Raw genomic sequence first — 16,054 nt, forward strand, 5'->3', positions numbered from 1 at the left:
TGCCTCATGTTCCTCTGTATTCACTCTCGACTGGTTCCCTCAAAAAAAAAAAAAAAAAGAAAGAAAGAAAGGAAAGAAATCCCCTTTCATTTGCTTAAGGCTTAAGCCAGGATATGGAATGGCTTGTGCCATTTTATTTGAGTGAATAAGGAGACTGTCAGATTTATTTGAAACAGCTCTGGGGGGGAAAAGCATGTCCCTGAGAAGAGACAGGATGCAGCATTAACCTGCCATTTCCTTCCCTCTCACTCCTCCTCCTCCCTCTGAGACCAGCTCCTTGTAACATCCACTGGCTGTGACACAAATTCACTGGTGGCTAAACCCTGCTTGGGGAACGCCACATTGGAATTTTCAGTTCAGATGACGTTGAAGGTGAAAAGTGTGGTGGTGGTGGTGATAGTGATAATGATATGATGATGATGATGATGATGATGATGATGATGATGGTGATGATGATGATGATGATGATGATGATGATGATGATGATGGTGATGATTGTGGTGATGGTGGTGATGATGATCTCCTGGGCACTCTTTTGAATTACTATTTCCAGTTATCTGCTTTATTAGTTATGCTGGGTGAAATGCACTTCTTTTGGTATTTTTTTAACCAAAGAAATGGCTATATCTTGACCTCTAAGAGGTCCATGCAAACTCCGCCTTTCCTCACAGATTTAACTTTGAGGGAACAGTGGTAAGTCAGTTAAAAATCTGACCACAGTGAACTCCCATCTATAGAGACAGCCTTTGGGCTCCTGATCTTCTATCCCAGGTCCTACCTGGCTTGAATGTGATTTTTCCTTCTGATAGATGCCTCTGCCCTCTTTTCCACAGGACTCCCTAGCTATGCAGGCTTCTTTGCCTGCACATGTCAGCCACCCTTCCTGAGGCTTGCAAACAGAGGCCATATGGCCGTCAGTGTGCAGTTGAAAGATCTCTTTTTGTGTACATTATTTCCATAGACACCCCCTCTTAACCTCAATCTGGGAAGAATTGTGACATCACTAGCTTGCACGGGGGGGGGGGGGGGAAGCACTATGCAGAGGTCAGGTGACCGCCAAGACTGCATAGGTGGGAAGTGACAAGGACAGAACCAACTGCAGACTAATAGATACCTTGTCTCAGGCCAAAATTCTGGCCAAACCTTCTCCCAGAATTCTTCGGGTTCCTCTTCATCAAATTCTGCAAAGAACTTACGACACCCAAGAGTGAAAAAGCAGACCCACTGGCTACTCTCAGGGCTGGGGTTAGAGGGGGGAAAATGAGGAGGAAAATGTTTAAACACTCCTCCAAAGCCCCAGTCTTTGACACAGACCATGTTTTACCTCTCAAGCCCTCCAGCAAATTGGCACTTTAAATGTTCATGGGTATATCTGGCATTTTTTCATCGATGGGGGGAAAAAATGATGTTTCAGGTTATGTTATTTTCAATGCTACATTACTTGATTTCACAGTCAAATAATTCTATTTTTGTTCACGAGAGAATTTTGTCATGTTTAATTGTTTATGACTCCCTCCTCCCACCCACACCCCCTTTAGCTGGAGCCTCCACTTCCCCCTTTGCTGCCTTCCGTTAATTTCTCCTGGGTGCTGTAACCATGGAGACGAGTCCCTATTGGATAGTCTTTGCTCTGGCTTAGAAGTCAAAGAGCCAATCAGGACCTTGTCATTCCAGAACTGTACAAGGATGAAAAACAAAACCGCAGGCCTTTGTGAGTGGAAGGAAAGCTGCCCTGCTGACTCAGGAAATGACATTTCTTCTCCTCCTCCCACGCCCTGCAATCTCCAAAAGGAAATGCAGAGCAGAATGTGGGGTCTGAAAGTGCAGGACGCAGGCTTCGCCTCTGGCTGGATCTCTGCTCCCCACATGAGAACCTAGAGCTGGTTGTGCCGCCTCTCTGGACCTCTGCTGCCTCTTTGGTCAAGTGGGTGCCCAAAGACTGGCACTCTCCTCCCCAGGTTGTTATAAAGACAAAGCAAGAGCATGTGAGATGTCTGCAAAGAAAAAGTCCAACATGTAGAATTCCTCCATTAACAATAGCACCCATAGGTGAACACTCGCAGAATCAAGGATGGACACTCTAGATATGAGAGCAGTAACAACATTCTCCCTGTGCCCAGGCTGAGCCACCCCTCCTGCCTCAGCAGCCTCCCTGGGAAAGCAGAAGCCATAACTAGACAGCAGGTATCTGTTCTGTGATGGGGAAGTGGCCAGTTCTAGGAGTGAGGGGATGAGCCTCAGAAGGACCTGGTCTTGCCCACAGAATATTCTCAGCCCGCTACGGGAGAAAGACAGAAACCAGCTAGGCACCTCTGTGTTCAGTGTGGGTATGGAGCAAGTTCTGAGCCAAGGACACCCATGCGGATGAGATGTGTCCTGGCCGAGAGGGGTGGTGCTAATGAGCCAGCAGGAGGAGAAGAGGGGCAGGGTCTGAGGGGAAGAAGGAATGTGTGAGGGAGAGAGAAAGTTGCTATTTTCACGGCTCTGATTGGGGTCTGATTGAGGCTGAGCAGGCTGCCCCTAGGGGTGTAATAGCTTCTAGATGGTGCCTGAGTGTTGTCTTTGCAGCCTCGTGGAGACAGACATTCACTGAAAACATTAGAACTTCGTTTCCACGAAGCTGACCTTGTAGAGATAGGAACCCAGTGCCTCAATGAAGTTGTATCTAAGCCTCACATCAGAGACTACTCCAGGGGTCAGGGACTACGTCTGATTGCTCTGCCTTCCATTCACTGGACGTGAATTCTATAAACATAGGAAGGAAACAAGTAGGGAGGGAGGAGTAGGGATTGGAGGTGACTAGAACTCCCTCACGGGTAAACATGCCCACATATGATATGACATCTCACCTGTGTCACCCACCAGCAAGCAGATCAAACAGATGCAGTTCAGAAAACAGTGCACTGCCCGACACGTAACAGTAGCCTGGCAAAGGGGTCTTCCGGCCTCACAAAGCCCAGGAAAGCAGAGGAAGTGAGGAAAACACTCCCACACATCATGTAAGCAACTCATCAGGGGAATTGACCCTCTGCTGTAAAGCATGGGTGCATCTGGGTTGAGCCTTTTCAGGCCAGGCATGAGGGCTCAAGCCTTTCATCCTCACTCACTATTCAGTAGGCAGAGATTGGAGGATTTGATTTAAGGCCCACATGGGCAAAATGAGTCATGAGGGCTGGGAGATTGGCCTAGTGGTAGAGTGTTTGCTTAGCATGTACGAAGGCCTGGGTTTGATTCCTCCATACCACATACATAGAAAAAACCAGAAGTGGTGCTAAGGCTCAAATGGTAGAGTGCTAGCCTTGAGAAAGCCCAAGTGCAATGCTCAGGCCCTGAGTTCAAGCCCCAGGACTGGAAAAAAATAAAATGAGATCATGAGATCCCTTGTCAGTCAACAGCTGGCCTGGTCACATGGCTGGCATCACAGCTTTGGAGGAAGCACACACTGGCCACTGTGTCAGCGTCTGTCACCTCAGAAACACAGGGAGGCAGAAATGGAAACCGAAATAGGCCAGCCCCATCATAAAGGAAAACTCTTCCTCAAAAATAATCAAGGCAAAAAGGGGATGGAAGCATGGTTTGAGTGGTAGAATTCCCAACATGTAAGTGTGAAGCCTTGAGTTTAATCCCCAGGACTGCCAGAGAAGGAAGGGGGAGGGGAGAGGAGGGAGGGGGAGGGAGGAGAGGGGAGAAGAGGGGAGGTCATTTCCCAAGATTCAGAAGGCCCATATCCATGTCAGAAGCTGTCCTGTGAGACGAGCAGCTGTGGGAGCCTGAGTGCCCCCTCCCCCGAGTGCCTTGGGCTGCTTTGAAGGCTGCATAGATAGGGATGGGAGGGGATTCTGGCCCCAGCAAGGCTGTGCATGTCTAGGAAGGAGAAGGGACATAGAGCAAAGCTGACAAGGGCCTGTCGATGAACCCGTGACCCCATCCCCTCTGGATAATATGAGTCAGGAGGCAGCTGCTTGCCCTCTGATGCCCCAGCATAAGCCCCTGCTCCCAGACCTTCCCTGGCCCTGCAGATCCCACCGAGACTCTGCTGCCAACCCTGTCAGCCTCAGATCAAGCCCTTCTCTGGGAATCCCAAGTGCACTCCAGTGTGGTTCCCATCCTGACCTGCCTCCTTTCCCCTGCAGCTCAGCCCCTCCCGGGAGTGGAGCAATGGCGGTAGGTGGTCCCGTCTTCCACAGATGATTTACTGTGAGAGATGAAGTGGAGGAACACATCGTTTTCTCAAAATGATTTAATGATCTTTTTGGGCATCCTGTGACTGCTGGAATCTTCCATAATTACTTGGTTTGGCACAGAAAGTTCTGTTGATCAGAGGAAAGCTGATACAGATGTCAAGTGTCAGTAGATTTGCAATCCATACATGCAGCTCCTTGAGGCTGCAGCAGAACAGAGAACAAAGATCTGGCCACAAAGCCACAAAGGGTTGAACTAAGGCAAACACCGCAAGGTCTCTGGTGTTGTGCAGGCAAAAGCATTACCTGTCTTTTCTCCCCGGCTGTCTCATTTGCTCTTTCCTGTCTCTTTTTCTTGTCAGTTTGTCCTTGTCCCTAGATACAGGCATGTTGCACACAAAGAGCTGCAGGTTTATTTCTACCCCCTAGCCATGTTGGTGTAAACACATGCAGGGCTCTGGGTGTCCAAAAGTCTTTTCTGTCTTGCCATTCGGGTCTGCTTGGCCTCTCTTGGAGCTCCAGCAGTTGTGTTTTCTGCTTTCTTGCTTTCTGACAGCACAGTTTATATTAGAAAGGTCCGTGTCAGGAGTTACAAACCATCCCTAACCACGGGGGGAAAGCACCCTAATATAAATATACCACTTGTGGGCATGCACTTTGACAAGTGTAAGTGAACTGGAAGATGCTGCAAAAGCTCTCGCATCCTGGCCACAGGCTCAAAGGCATTTGCTTAATAACTCATCTCATCCCTCGAGCTCACCTTATCAAGCTTTAACCTCTGCGTCACTAAGTTCCTAGTTCAAAAATGCAGAGCCTCCTCGGTCCTCCAGTTAATTTTTAAATTATATATCATGGTTGAGAGGCCCTTGTGTTGGATATTATGAGCCATTTCCACATCTGAAATGGGGAAATTATAACTGAACATTAGCGATGGCCTATAAATCTCAGCAAGCCACGTAGAGTCTGTGACCACAATGGCAAGAAATACAGTGCGCCGGGGAGGGGAGCGAGAAGAGTAGAAGTGTTTTTAATGCAGGAGGTTGCAAGTCAATGAGTATGAATCTCCTGATGGGCTGAGCAGCCCAGGACGTGGGTGTTGATTTGCCTGACACTGGCACTTGGCCCTGTGGCTGTTCTTCTCCTGCATTTGACTTGGAACCATTTGTTCAAGGGAGACGTTCCATGAAGGTTGAGAAATCTGTCCTTAGAGTCAGCAAAAGGGCAGCAAGATATGTCATCCTGGGGCAGCGAGTCCCCTGGCGAAGTGGGCATGAGGCCAACGTGCTATTGGAACACGGCTGGCTCCCCAACCCCCTCCACTCCTGGGAAGAGGAGACAGGTAAAGATCAGGCTGCCTGGCTGGATATCCTGGTTGGCCTTCCCGGGCATTGAGGGCCATTGGCCTGATCTCCCTGAAAGAGACCTTCCTTCCATGAAGATAAAGTGGAGGGGACTGATTTGAAGAGAACAGGAGACAGCACAGGTCATGGTTTCAGCCAGTGCCCTATTGGGTCAGTCCACGGTGGGAGCCTGGTAATCTGAATTGCTAACAAGTCCCAGATGATACCCAGCAAAGCTGACCCAGGGCGTGAATGTTGAGGACCGCTGCTCTGGACACAGTACTGGGCACGGTGGAAGTGCTCCTGATATACCAGTCCTAATGAACCCTGAGCTTGTCTGAAGCTTGGTCCATTGTGGAAAAGATCCAGAACTTCCCAGGAGATTCTAACTTACACAATCAGGTGGAGCCACGGTGGTGAGTTTTCCTACATTAGCCAGGAAAGGCAATAACTAGAGAGAAGAGGAAGGTGTTTTTGGTTTGGTTTCATTTGATTTTGTCCTTTGGGGTGTGTGTGTGTGTGTGTGTGTGTGTGTGTGTGTGTGTGTGTGTACTAGTCCCAACTCAGGGCTTGGACTCTGTCCCTGAGTTTTTTTGTGTTCAGGACTAGCACGCAGGAAGCAGATGTTTATGTACAGAGGCAAAAGCAGGAAGGCTTAAACCCTGGGAAAAGCAGGAGGTGGCCTAGAAATTCAAGGGCCTGTAGAGATTAAACAGGTGAATTTGACCCAATTATTCTCGCTGGTTCAGAAGAGGCCTGACCTTGAAATAACCTAGACCAGCTGTCCGGGAAAAACTTCAAATTGGCCATAAAATTGTTTTGGAAGCAACAGTCCTGTTTGGTATATTATCTCTAAATTCTGCCTATCAAAAATCCTTGTTTATAACTGGCAGCAAACCAAGTCAAATTTAGTCAGAGAAAACAAGGAATGTATTGCTCATCCGAGGACAGAGTTGACATCAGGCGTAGAAGAATGCTAGGTTTGGTGAATGGATGATAGATACCGTGTGAACTTGTCTTTCCAAAGCGCTCTGCTCAGATTTCCTTTGGTGACCATTATTCTCAGGCAGAAACTAAAATGGCCCAGCCCAGCTCTGTTGTACCCTGCCTAAAAGTTAGAAGCTACTGTAATGAGCACCATCCACATTAGGGAACTAGGTTGCATTTTTATCAACCTCCAAATGCATGTGCATTTCACCACATGACTGTTACAGGACAGGACACTTCAGTGGGTCATTGGCCTCGTCTCTGGACAGCCTTCCCAAGACTTACCTAAAAGCCATAATGGTCTCCTTTGCCCAGCCCAATAGCAAGTACTTACATAGCATTCATATGTGCATTCCATCGTGGATTCTTATTTCACAGCAGAACCCAAGCCATGTCTGCAAACGTCTGCACCATTGTCCTGAAGCCCAGCCAGGAAGCAACAGACCAGAGGTGCAAGGGAATGAATAACTTTCTGAAGGCGCCCCGTGCCTGGGCCCTTTGCTAAGCTCTTTTCTGTGCCTCTGTTATACTGCCCACCCTCATATGATGCCAGAGATGTTCTTGTCATCCGTTCTACTCCAGGACTGACGTTCTTAGTCAACAGAAATTCAAGCCAGGCATTGGTGGCTCATGTCTGCAATCATAACTACTCAAGAGGCTGAGATCCGAAGATTGCAATTCAAAGCCAGCCCAGAAAGGAAAGTCTGTGAGACTCTAATCTCCAATTAACCACCAGAAAACTGGAAGTGGTGCTGTGGCACAAGGTGATAGAGTACTAGCCTCAAGCAAAAGAGCTCAGTCAGTGCCCAGACCCTCACCCCTGAGTTCCAGCCCCACAACCAACAAACACACACGCGCACATACACACAACAACAACAACAACAACAACAACAACAACAACAACACAGAAAATTATTGATTTCATTGCCCTGCTTCCCACAAACACACACAGTCTTCAACTTGTAAAGCTTGACTATTTTTTTCATTTAAATGCCATCTTACCTCTTTGGAGACATATTTGCACATCATTATGGCCCACTTTTCTGGTCACTTGCTGCATGTCTAACTAAATCAAGGATACACATTTCTGTCTCTTGGGGAGCTTGGGTTTGAATCTAATCATCAAGATAGTAGTACCTAGGAAACAGATATAAGTATTTTTAATTGCCAAAAGAGAGAAGGGGTCCAGAAATAAAAATAATCTGGAAAAAAATGATCAAAAATGGAACCCTTGCCCCTTGCCTTGGCACAAATTGCAGGTCTCTGTATTTTTCATCTTTAGCTTGTTTGAGCTTTACTTGTTCTGTGAAAAGTGAGTTATTTCTTAGCCCATTTTACAGACAAATAAAGATGCCTTAAGGTGACTTGCTCTAAGTCAAAGAGGTGACTGTGATGGGACAGACCCAGCCACAGCTATGTGTCTCCCACAACACCAGGAGCCAACTTTCCATCCTGGGAAACAACTGAGTCTGAGCAATGACCACTCCGTGTACGTCACAAGGAACGAACAGTTCACCTGCTAGCTCCAAGGGCCTCTAGGAAGCAAGAAGGCTGGTGTGTCAGTAAAGGGATGCTTAGGGGGGAAAAAATGAAGGGCTAGCAGTCCCCTGGGAGCTGTAGGAAGTGCAAGGCCAAGTAGTCTCGCTTCCTCCTTCTTCCTCTCCTTGTTCCTTCCCTGGTAAGAGCTCTGCTGCCTCTGGCAACATGCAACGTGCAGCCGGGGCTTGTGGAGAATAAGTGTGCCCGCTCGGTGCTCTGCTCACATGTTGGCCTGCTATCTCCGTCTTCGTCACGCGTGCCCATCCTTTTCAATCTAATGAACTCCAACCATCAGTGCAACTTAAGTTTGCCTGTCTGTTCGTGCATAGTTAATATTAAAAACGTACTAACAGTGTGGCTGAGAAATCAAATTATGCACATAAATATGCTGGCATAGCAGAGGCGGCGGCAGGAGCTGAAGTTAGCAACACTGATGCCAGTTCCCATTTGCAAATCGCCCGTCAATCTGTCATTAAACATGTTATCAGATGATGAGAAGTGTATGCTTCTTGCTTGCGTTGGTTGAGCCCATCCCCAGTGTTGACTCGAATTAATGGGATAATACGCATTAACATAGCTGTGCTTGGATGAACACAAAACATTCTTTATCTGTCTTACTTTATCTCCCCTTGTGGCCCCCAAGTAAGTGTTTTGTGTTATCCAATTGCCCAAAAGGCAAAAAAAAAAACAGGAAAATATATTACTTGTAATTAGCAAACCTTGGTGTTGCGGATTTTTCCTTCTTCCCAGAGAGAGGAGAGAGAAAGAGACAGAGGCACACACGAGAGAGAGAGAGAGAGAGAGAGAGAGAGAGAGAGAGAGAGAGAGAGAGAGAGAGAGAGAGAGAGAGAGAATCTACTGTCATCTTTCGGTAAAACGATTAATGTCAGCAACTCAGAACCTGGCAATTATGCTCTGTCTTAATGCACTGGTCTTTCATTTGAGACCCTTGCTCTTGACAGGCCTGATGGCTTCAGTTCAGTGATATGAAAGGCAGCAGAGGAAATGATCTCAGACAACTCGGCTCTGTCACGGGGAGCTGGCACGGCTGCATTCCCTACCCACAATGCATCCTGATGCCATGCAGTGGTATTGGAGACCAGGGAGAGAGAGACAGGCGGCGACCGCAGGCAGTGCGCAGACTTTGGGATGTCATTGTGCTGAGTGGAGAAATTATAGCCACAACCGTTTCCCACACTTGAAACATGAGGTGACACAAAAAGAAAAAAAAATGTCAGCCTCTTTCAAATAAGGTGAAATTAACAAGTTAGACATCCTCACCTAAGCATCCCAGGAACAAAACCCATGTAGGCCTTGGTTTCATGCTGTGGGGTTGAGCTGGAACTCTGTTATGGGGATTAAGTAGTTCTCACAACGTAAATAAGCTTAGATATCCTTAACTGAATGTGCTTACGCTCATAGATATTTGGGGCAAACACTGATGAAGTCCAAATTTCTTCACCATGATGTTCTGATTCTTTCTGTATTTTCCCCTCCATAGGAGGTCTTCATTCAACAAAAATGTATTGGAAACTCGCTGTGTTCAAGAACTAGCAAGACAAGGGGAGACAGATCAGTGGGGCTCTTGCCCACAAGAAGCAAGATGAGACTTGGGGAAAAGCAGATTTCTTTCGATCACTACCAGTAATTGGTTTTCATGATGCATGGAAAGTGGAGGAGGGGGTATCCAGGATATGCTGGTGTAAAATTTTCTTCTTGAGCTTGGCAGGGAGTTTTCTTTGCCATTCATCACACCAAAAGGTTATTGTGCTCAGCCTTGCTGGGTCCTTGTTTACAGGTGTTTGAAACTGTCATGGACTTCTTGCTATTCCTGTTTGTTTCCAAGTAGGGCAAGTGACTTCTTAACAATTAGAATTATTGTGGCTATTATGAATGTACTAATTAAAAGAAACTTGTCACCCAGTGTCGGGAGGCGAGTACATTACAGTCAGAGATGTCAGGCCTGGAGATGCTGGGAGTGGATGTGGCAAGGAAGAAAGGAAGGAAGGAAGGAAAGAAGGGAGGGAGGGAGGGAGGAAGGGAGGAAGGAAAGAAGGGAAGGGAGGGATGAAGGAAGGGAGGGAAGGAGGGGATGGGGGGAAGCCATGTCTAGAGAGGGGGGAAAGAATTCTCAAGATGCCCCCCATACACATTGCACAATCCCTTTCCAGAGCCCTTTTCCAAGTAAGGGTACCAAAACAGTCCACATGCCTCGCCCGTGGCAGTTACCTTTCTGCTGTCAAATGTGAGGGTGGACATGGCCAGCTTCTTTTAGACTTGCATCCTCATTGATACTCTCTTCCATGGGTTCATTCAGAGCGGTAACCGTTCTGAACTGGTAAACAGATGCCAGGGCCTCCCCTGGGCACCAAGGCTGTGAACATGGCATGGCACATTCATCTGCCCACTGAAGAACTGGCGGCAGGGGTGGGGTGGGGTCACAGCATAATCTGGGGCCTCCGACTCTGGGTGGGCAGCAGGGGCAGGCGGCCAGCCTTGTCGTTGGTAAGAGGCTCAAGTTACTTCTTTACATCATCAGTACGTGTGTACTTAACACATTCAGCCCAATGAACTTTGTAAGAACACCAACATAGAAAACGACAAGAGTTCCTCTTTATGGAGTTTTTCCAAGCATGCATCTTAAGGGTCTGGTTGCCTTTTCTCTTGCTGATCTGTCTCACTTGAACTTGAGCTGCAATGAAAACACAGTAACTCCCAGAACTCAGATCAAGGTCCCATCTGTGAGGGGAAGGCCTTTACCTGCGTGTTCTCTGACTTTCCAGAAATGACAGGTCAGAGAATAAATAGTAAGGTTCGTACAAGGTAGTGTGTGGATGTTGAGACCAGCCATAGAGCCAGGGAAATGAAACGGAGCCAACTGCCTCCCACCAGGGGAACAGCTGTTGTTTACCTGTTGAGTGTACCACCAGAAGAGAAGATGTTGCTCGGTTGTCTAAAAGGTTATCTAATTTTCCTGTAGATCGCAATTGGCAGGAAGATTCAGGCACACCACAGAATTAGACATATTTCTAGGCCAGCATGATGGTATATTGCATTATTTCATTTCTAAAATTATTACTATGTGCTAATATCACTTTGACAACAAATAAAATTCATGGTGGATAAAAGTAGAAACCGTGTTTTAGGAGTCAATATGTTTCTTATCCCACTGAATGACTCAATTCAAACCCTTAAAACTTTCAACAACTCTCACTCTCTTTTGTCCTCTAGGAGTATATAAAAATGGAAATGCTTTATGCTCCATGAAAATATCCATCAAATCTCCTCCCTTCATGTGTCAGAGCATGTGTTCATACGAACATCATCAATTTCTACTCAGCCATTACCTGGAGGCTAGTCTTAGGAAGCATTGGATCTTAAACCTAATGTTAAAAACCTGGCTTTAGATCGACGTACAGATTTTTCTTGCACCAGAACCTAGTGAATGGTCAGTACATTTTAGGCTTCCAGCAATGTGAAGATTTTTGTTCATGGAAATCTAAGACTTGGGCATTGCTCTCGGCACCATCTTGTGGAATGAAGAGTCTTGGTGTCGAATCAATCCTGATCCACATAGCTTTGCACCTCTCCTTCCATATATGTAGTAGGAGCCCACAACAACCAGTCTCGGTGGTAGATCTGAGACGCTCAACAATGCTGGGAATGGACAAGCCTCTGCTTCCCTGAGCTGCCAGACTAACAAAAATGGAGCATGTGCGAACACAAATCTAGTCTCCCAGACGCTGATGAGGGCTAAAGAAAGGGAGAGCCAGAGGGAGAAGGAGCATCTGAGCAGAGCGCAGAACAAATTCCTAGAATGAATGGGAGTGGGATGCACAGGGGTACCTGGGAAGTTGGAATAAATCAGTTTTGTGCTCAATGCAGGCAGACAAGTTTGTAAGAGGAATAGTACTATGATCAAAGAGGCCCTGACAATTGAAACTATTGCAAATCTTGCCATTGTGACAAAGGCCATTAATTATACCCAGGAAATCAAAATGCAGTGAAATCTAAGAATTCCCTACCTTGTTCATTTTTAAAGTAGAACTTTCATTTGTATCTGATAGATATGAGATGAAAGAATTTGCTAACGGCCTGACAACAAGGGTTAGATTTCTTCTTTTTTTTTTTTAATTTGGAGGATTAGATTTGAAAACCAGAGAAGCTGGCCTGAAAAAAATATCCATTTCTAGCTTCTCTAGAAAAATGGGAAAAATTGCCAGTGATGGTTCCCACATTCCCAAATGGAGGCAGTTGGAGCCCAGGGAGTATTATTTTCTCCTCCTCCTCCTCCTCCTCCTCCTCCTCCTCCTCCTCCTCCTCCTCCTCCTCCTCCTCCTCCTCTTCTTCTTCTTCTTCTTCTTCTTCTTCTTCTTCTTCTTCTTCTTCTTCATCTTCATCTTCTTTGTGGGTCATGGCATGTCCCTGAGCTCTTCAGCTCAAGGCTACCGCTCTACCCTTGAGCCAAGCCCCACTTCCCATTTTCTAGAGGTTAATTGGAGATAAGAGGCTCAGGTTCTTTTGTGCTGGGGCTGGCTTTGAACCTTGATCCTCAGCTCTCAGCCTCCTGAGTAGCTAGGATTACAGGCGTGAGCCACCGTGGCATCTCATTTTCTCCTTTTTGTGGGACAAATTGTCCTCAGTTTCCTGTGAGGGCCACCCTTTTCTGATCATCCCGTTGATGCAAATTTTTTCTGCAGACATTTAAGCTTATGGCCCCATCCTCACACAACTGAACCACTCATTAATCCTCAAGTTGTGATGGATTTGGAATCTGCCAATAGATCTGTCACTGAATGAATAAAAAAAAACCTCTGAAACAAGAGTTAAATCTCATATTGGATTTGAAAAATATCTATGACATGAGGACAAGGTGAAAGATCATCTGCCAGAAAACAGGAGTTCAGAGTTAAATGACATATGCTCAACTCCTAAGGTTCCCAGAATAAAACTACAGTTATGACTATGTCCTTTAAAACTACATTGAATGGAGCAGGAGGTGCTGCCTATTAGTAGAGTGCTTAGCATGCAAGAAGCCCTGGGTTCGATTCCTCACTATCACATACACAGAAAAAGCCAGTAGTGGTGCTGTGGCTCAAGTGGTAGAGAAAGTCCAAGGACAGTGCTCAAGCCCTGACTTCAAGCTCCAGAACTGGCAAAAGAAAAAATTGCATTGGATGTAGGCAGCCAGTGTGGAAACCAAGACAAGAGCAGAAATCAGTGTCCATTCTCAAAGGCTTTGCTTTATTGACAGGATGGCCAAAGTTCTATCCTATGCCAAGGGTCAACAAAACTTACCCATCACCTGTTTAAATAAAGTTTTATTAGAACATGTACAAGTCATGGATACTTTTGTGTTGTCATATATTTAAGGGGTTGCAGCAGAGATTGTGCATATAGCCCACAGGAACTAAAATATCTCCATCTTTACATCAAATTTCTAACCCTTGCTCTGTGTACTACATGTTTGCTGAGGACAGATTTGAAAATCTAAGGGAAAGCCCCATCTCCCTGTCCACTGCAAGAATTAAAAGTCACCAATCTGTGGTGGGAAAGCTAGTCAACAGTAAAATCAACAGTCAGAGAAAAATATTCAGAGAAAAAATGGGGGGGAGGGAGAGGAGTTGTTCAACTTATGACTGAGTTCTACCACATCAGCCACCAGGAAAAATATTTAATTAAATGTTACTATATGTTCATACAGTAACCACCTCAAGGCCCAGACGATTGGATCTGAAAGCTATACTTTCAAGAACGGTGCCTAGAGTAAAGCCACAGCCAGACCAGTAGAGACCCCACCCCATTGCCCACCTCTGCTTTGCCTCCCATGGGAAAAATCGCAGATAACTTCCACCTCTCTCCCCTCCCTGCTCCTTTCAGCATCTTCCTGGATCCGGGCTTTACTCCAGTGGCTCTGATGGGCAGATCCTCACTGCCTCCTTCTGGGATCTTCTTCCTTCCTCCCAAGCTATTAAAATGCTAACCATACAGCACAGATCGTGTGTAATGTCTGAAAAGAAAATAATAGAGATCACAGAAAAGCTTTAAGAAAAGGAAATGGAACTGATTTGGGGGGTTTGTTGGGGGTGATTTTCAAAATTGTCTGTGGGAACAATTGCCCCCTGGACATGGTACGTCTAGCCTCTGATGAGAAAAGTCTCCCCTACATGAATGGTGATTAACAATTAACTCATCATTGAGATGGGTGCCAATCTGTCTAGCAAGAGAGTAGGACTGCCATCTGTGTGTCATAGAGGAAACCAGGGGCTGAGAAACTTGAATGTTGCCAGTGGTCAGTACCAAAGGTTTCTGGTTCCCTGTGCTTAAACTCCACTGGAGGGTGGGGAGGAAGGGAGGAAGGATTGAAGCAATGGCTGGAACCAGAGGCCAGGCAGCCTCTCCACCTCTTGGAAACTCCCCTTGGCCTGACCAACAGATTCACAGAAAACACTTACTTACCCACGCAGTGGCTATACCCAGCACACAGCAGATCGCATGGTGAGTTTCCTTCATCCCGCAGCACAGCCCCAGCTCCACAATGTCCTTAGCAGCCCAGCTCTCCTCTGTCACAATCAAGACTGCATCTTAGAGCCGTGGAACTTGGCCAAGGTCACACGGCCAGTGGAGGGGGGGGCAGAACTGAGGTAGAACGCACCGGCATCCTTCTGTGTCTCCTGGGGACCTGGAAAAGCCAGGGAGCCTTCTGGTCCCTGGATCTTTGTTATTGGTGTGTTCGCATTACTTAGATTAGGTGGGTAGGCAGCTTTAATATAAAAGTCAGGCAAACAACATTTAAAACAAGCACAAAGACTTGAAATCCATAAGCTTTATTTGTTGGGTTTGATTTGGTTCGGTTGATTGGTTGTTTTGGTTGGCGACACTGCAGTTTGAATTCAGCGTCTCCCACTAGCCAGGTAGTGGCTTTACCCTAACCCCTTCTTTTTTTCTTCAGTTAAATTTCTGGTAGAGTCTTTCATTTTTATCCAGGCAGGCTGTACTCAAGTTTGGGTCTTCCCAATTTCCACTTCCCAATCAACGGGATTTCCATCATGCCTGGCCTTATTACGTGGTCCACTGTGCCTGGCCCAAGTTTGTGTTCTAAGTACAAATCGCATAACATGGGCATTTCTCATCTCTACACCATGTCTGCACTTTTCAGTATACGTTAAAATTCAGAATTTCAGACTGGGCTTTGAGTTCCTGCACCCCACAGATAACAGAAGGAGGAGCCGGGATGGGTATAGTTCAAATAAATGACCACTATCCACAGTGGGGAAGAAAAGATCTAGCACCAGAATGCCTCCTTTGACACACTACCTTGTGCATTGCTAAGCCATGTCTGGTAGGGTGCTGGGAAGTGTTTGATAATAGGCTTTGCAAGAATCACCATGTACTGACTTGTAGTGTTGACCAATTGATGTGGTGTAAATGTTCCCATTGTGGAAAGAGTTGTATACCATCAGCATTCAGAAGCTCTTACAAGCAAGCCAAACCAGGACAGATCCTGTACACAGGTTGCAAGCTCCTGTCATACTTAGGCCCTGGGATGGAGTAAATGACCGATATCTTCCTCCAAGTTTACTAGGAAAATTCAGAATGAAACGTGGAGTGCTGAGGCTAGCCCTGCGGTCGCTGCTTGCAGATGACATTATGATCTGGAAGCCATTTAGAGTTCATCCCAAAGTCTTATGCCTCCATTTCCTTATCTTGCAAATACTAATAAAATACTTCTCCCACCTCTGGCTTGGGGTGGTTGGAATAATCAAATCAGATCATCCACATCAACTACTTTGAAAGTTATAGGCCTATAAAATGGAAAAGATAGACTATTTTATGAAAGTCAAATCAAAACTCAGAATAAATTTTGCTGGGCAGAAATTATACATCTGAGTCATAACTTTTAGTTCTTCTGTCATCATTTTTTTTGCCTGAGCTTTTGGGCACTTCTTACTTCCTGATGCTAATTCCTATTTAAAACCATTAATTGAGAGGAATGTGAAATCTCAG

The 16,054-nt window shown here is 46.2% G+C and overlaps 1 protein-coding gene across 2 annotated transcripts in view; it reads left to right on the forward strand.

The window, feature by feature from the left end:
- Positions 1 to 16,054, forward strand: part of Tshz2 (teashirt zinc finger homeobox 2) — a 370,238-nt gene that overhangs the window by 238,970 nt on the left and 115,214 nt on the right. The window contains exon 3 of one of the 2 annotated variants that reach the window (XM_090352537.1): positions 9,549 to 10,045. The exons of the other annotated variant lie outside the window; for it this stretch is intronic. Within the exon in view, the coding sequence (XP_090208663.1) occupies positions 9,549 to 9,550 (2 nt within the window). The 3' untranslated portion in view covers positions 9,551 to 10,045. Of the gene's footprint in view, positions 1 to 9,548; positions 10,046 to 16,054 lie in introns of those variants that run through there. 2 annotated transcript variants of the gene reach the window in all.

This window comes from Megascapheus bottae, chromosome 18, assembly GCF_031878675.1.
Source record: "Megascapheus bottae isolate mThoBot1 chromosome 18, mThoBot2.hap1, whole genome shotgun sequence".
NCBI lineage: Eukaryota > Metazoa > Chordata > Mammalia > Rodentia > Geomyidae > Megascapheus > Megascapheus bottae.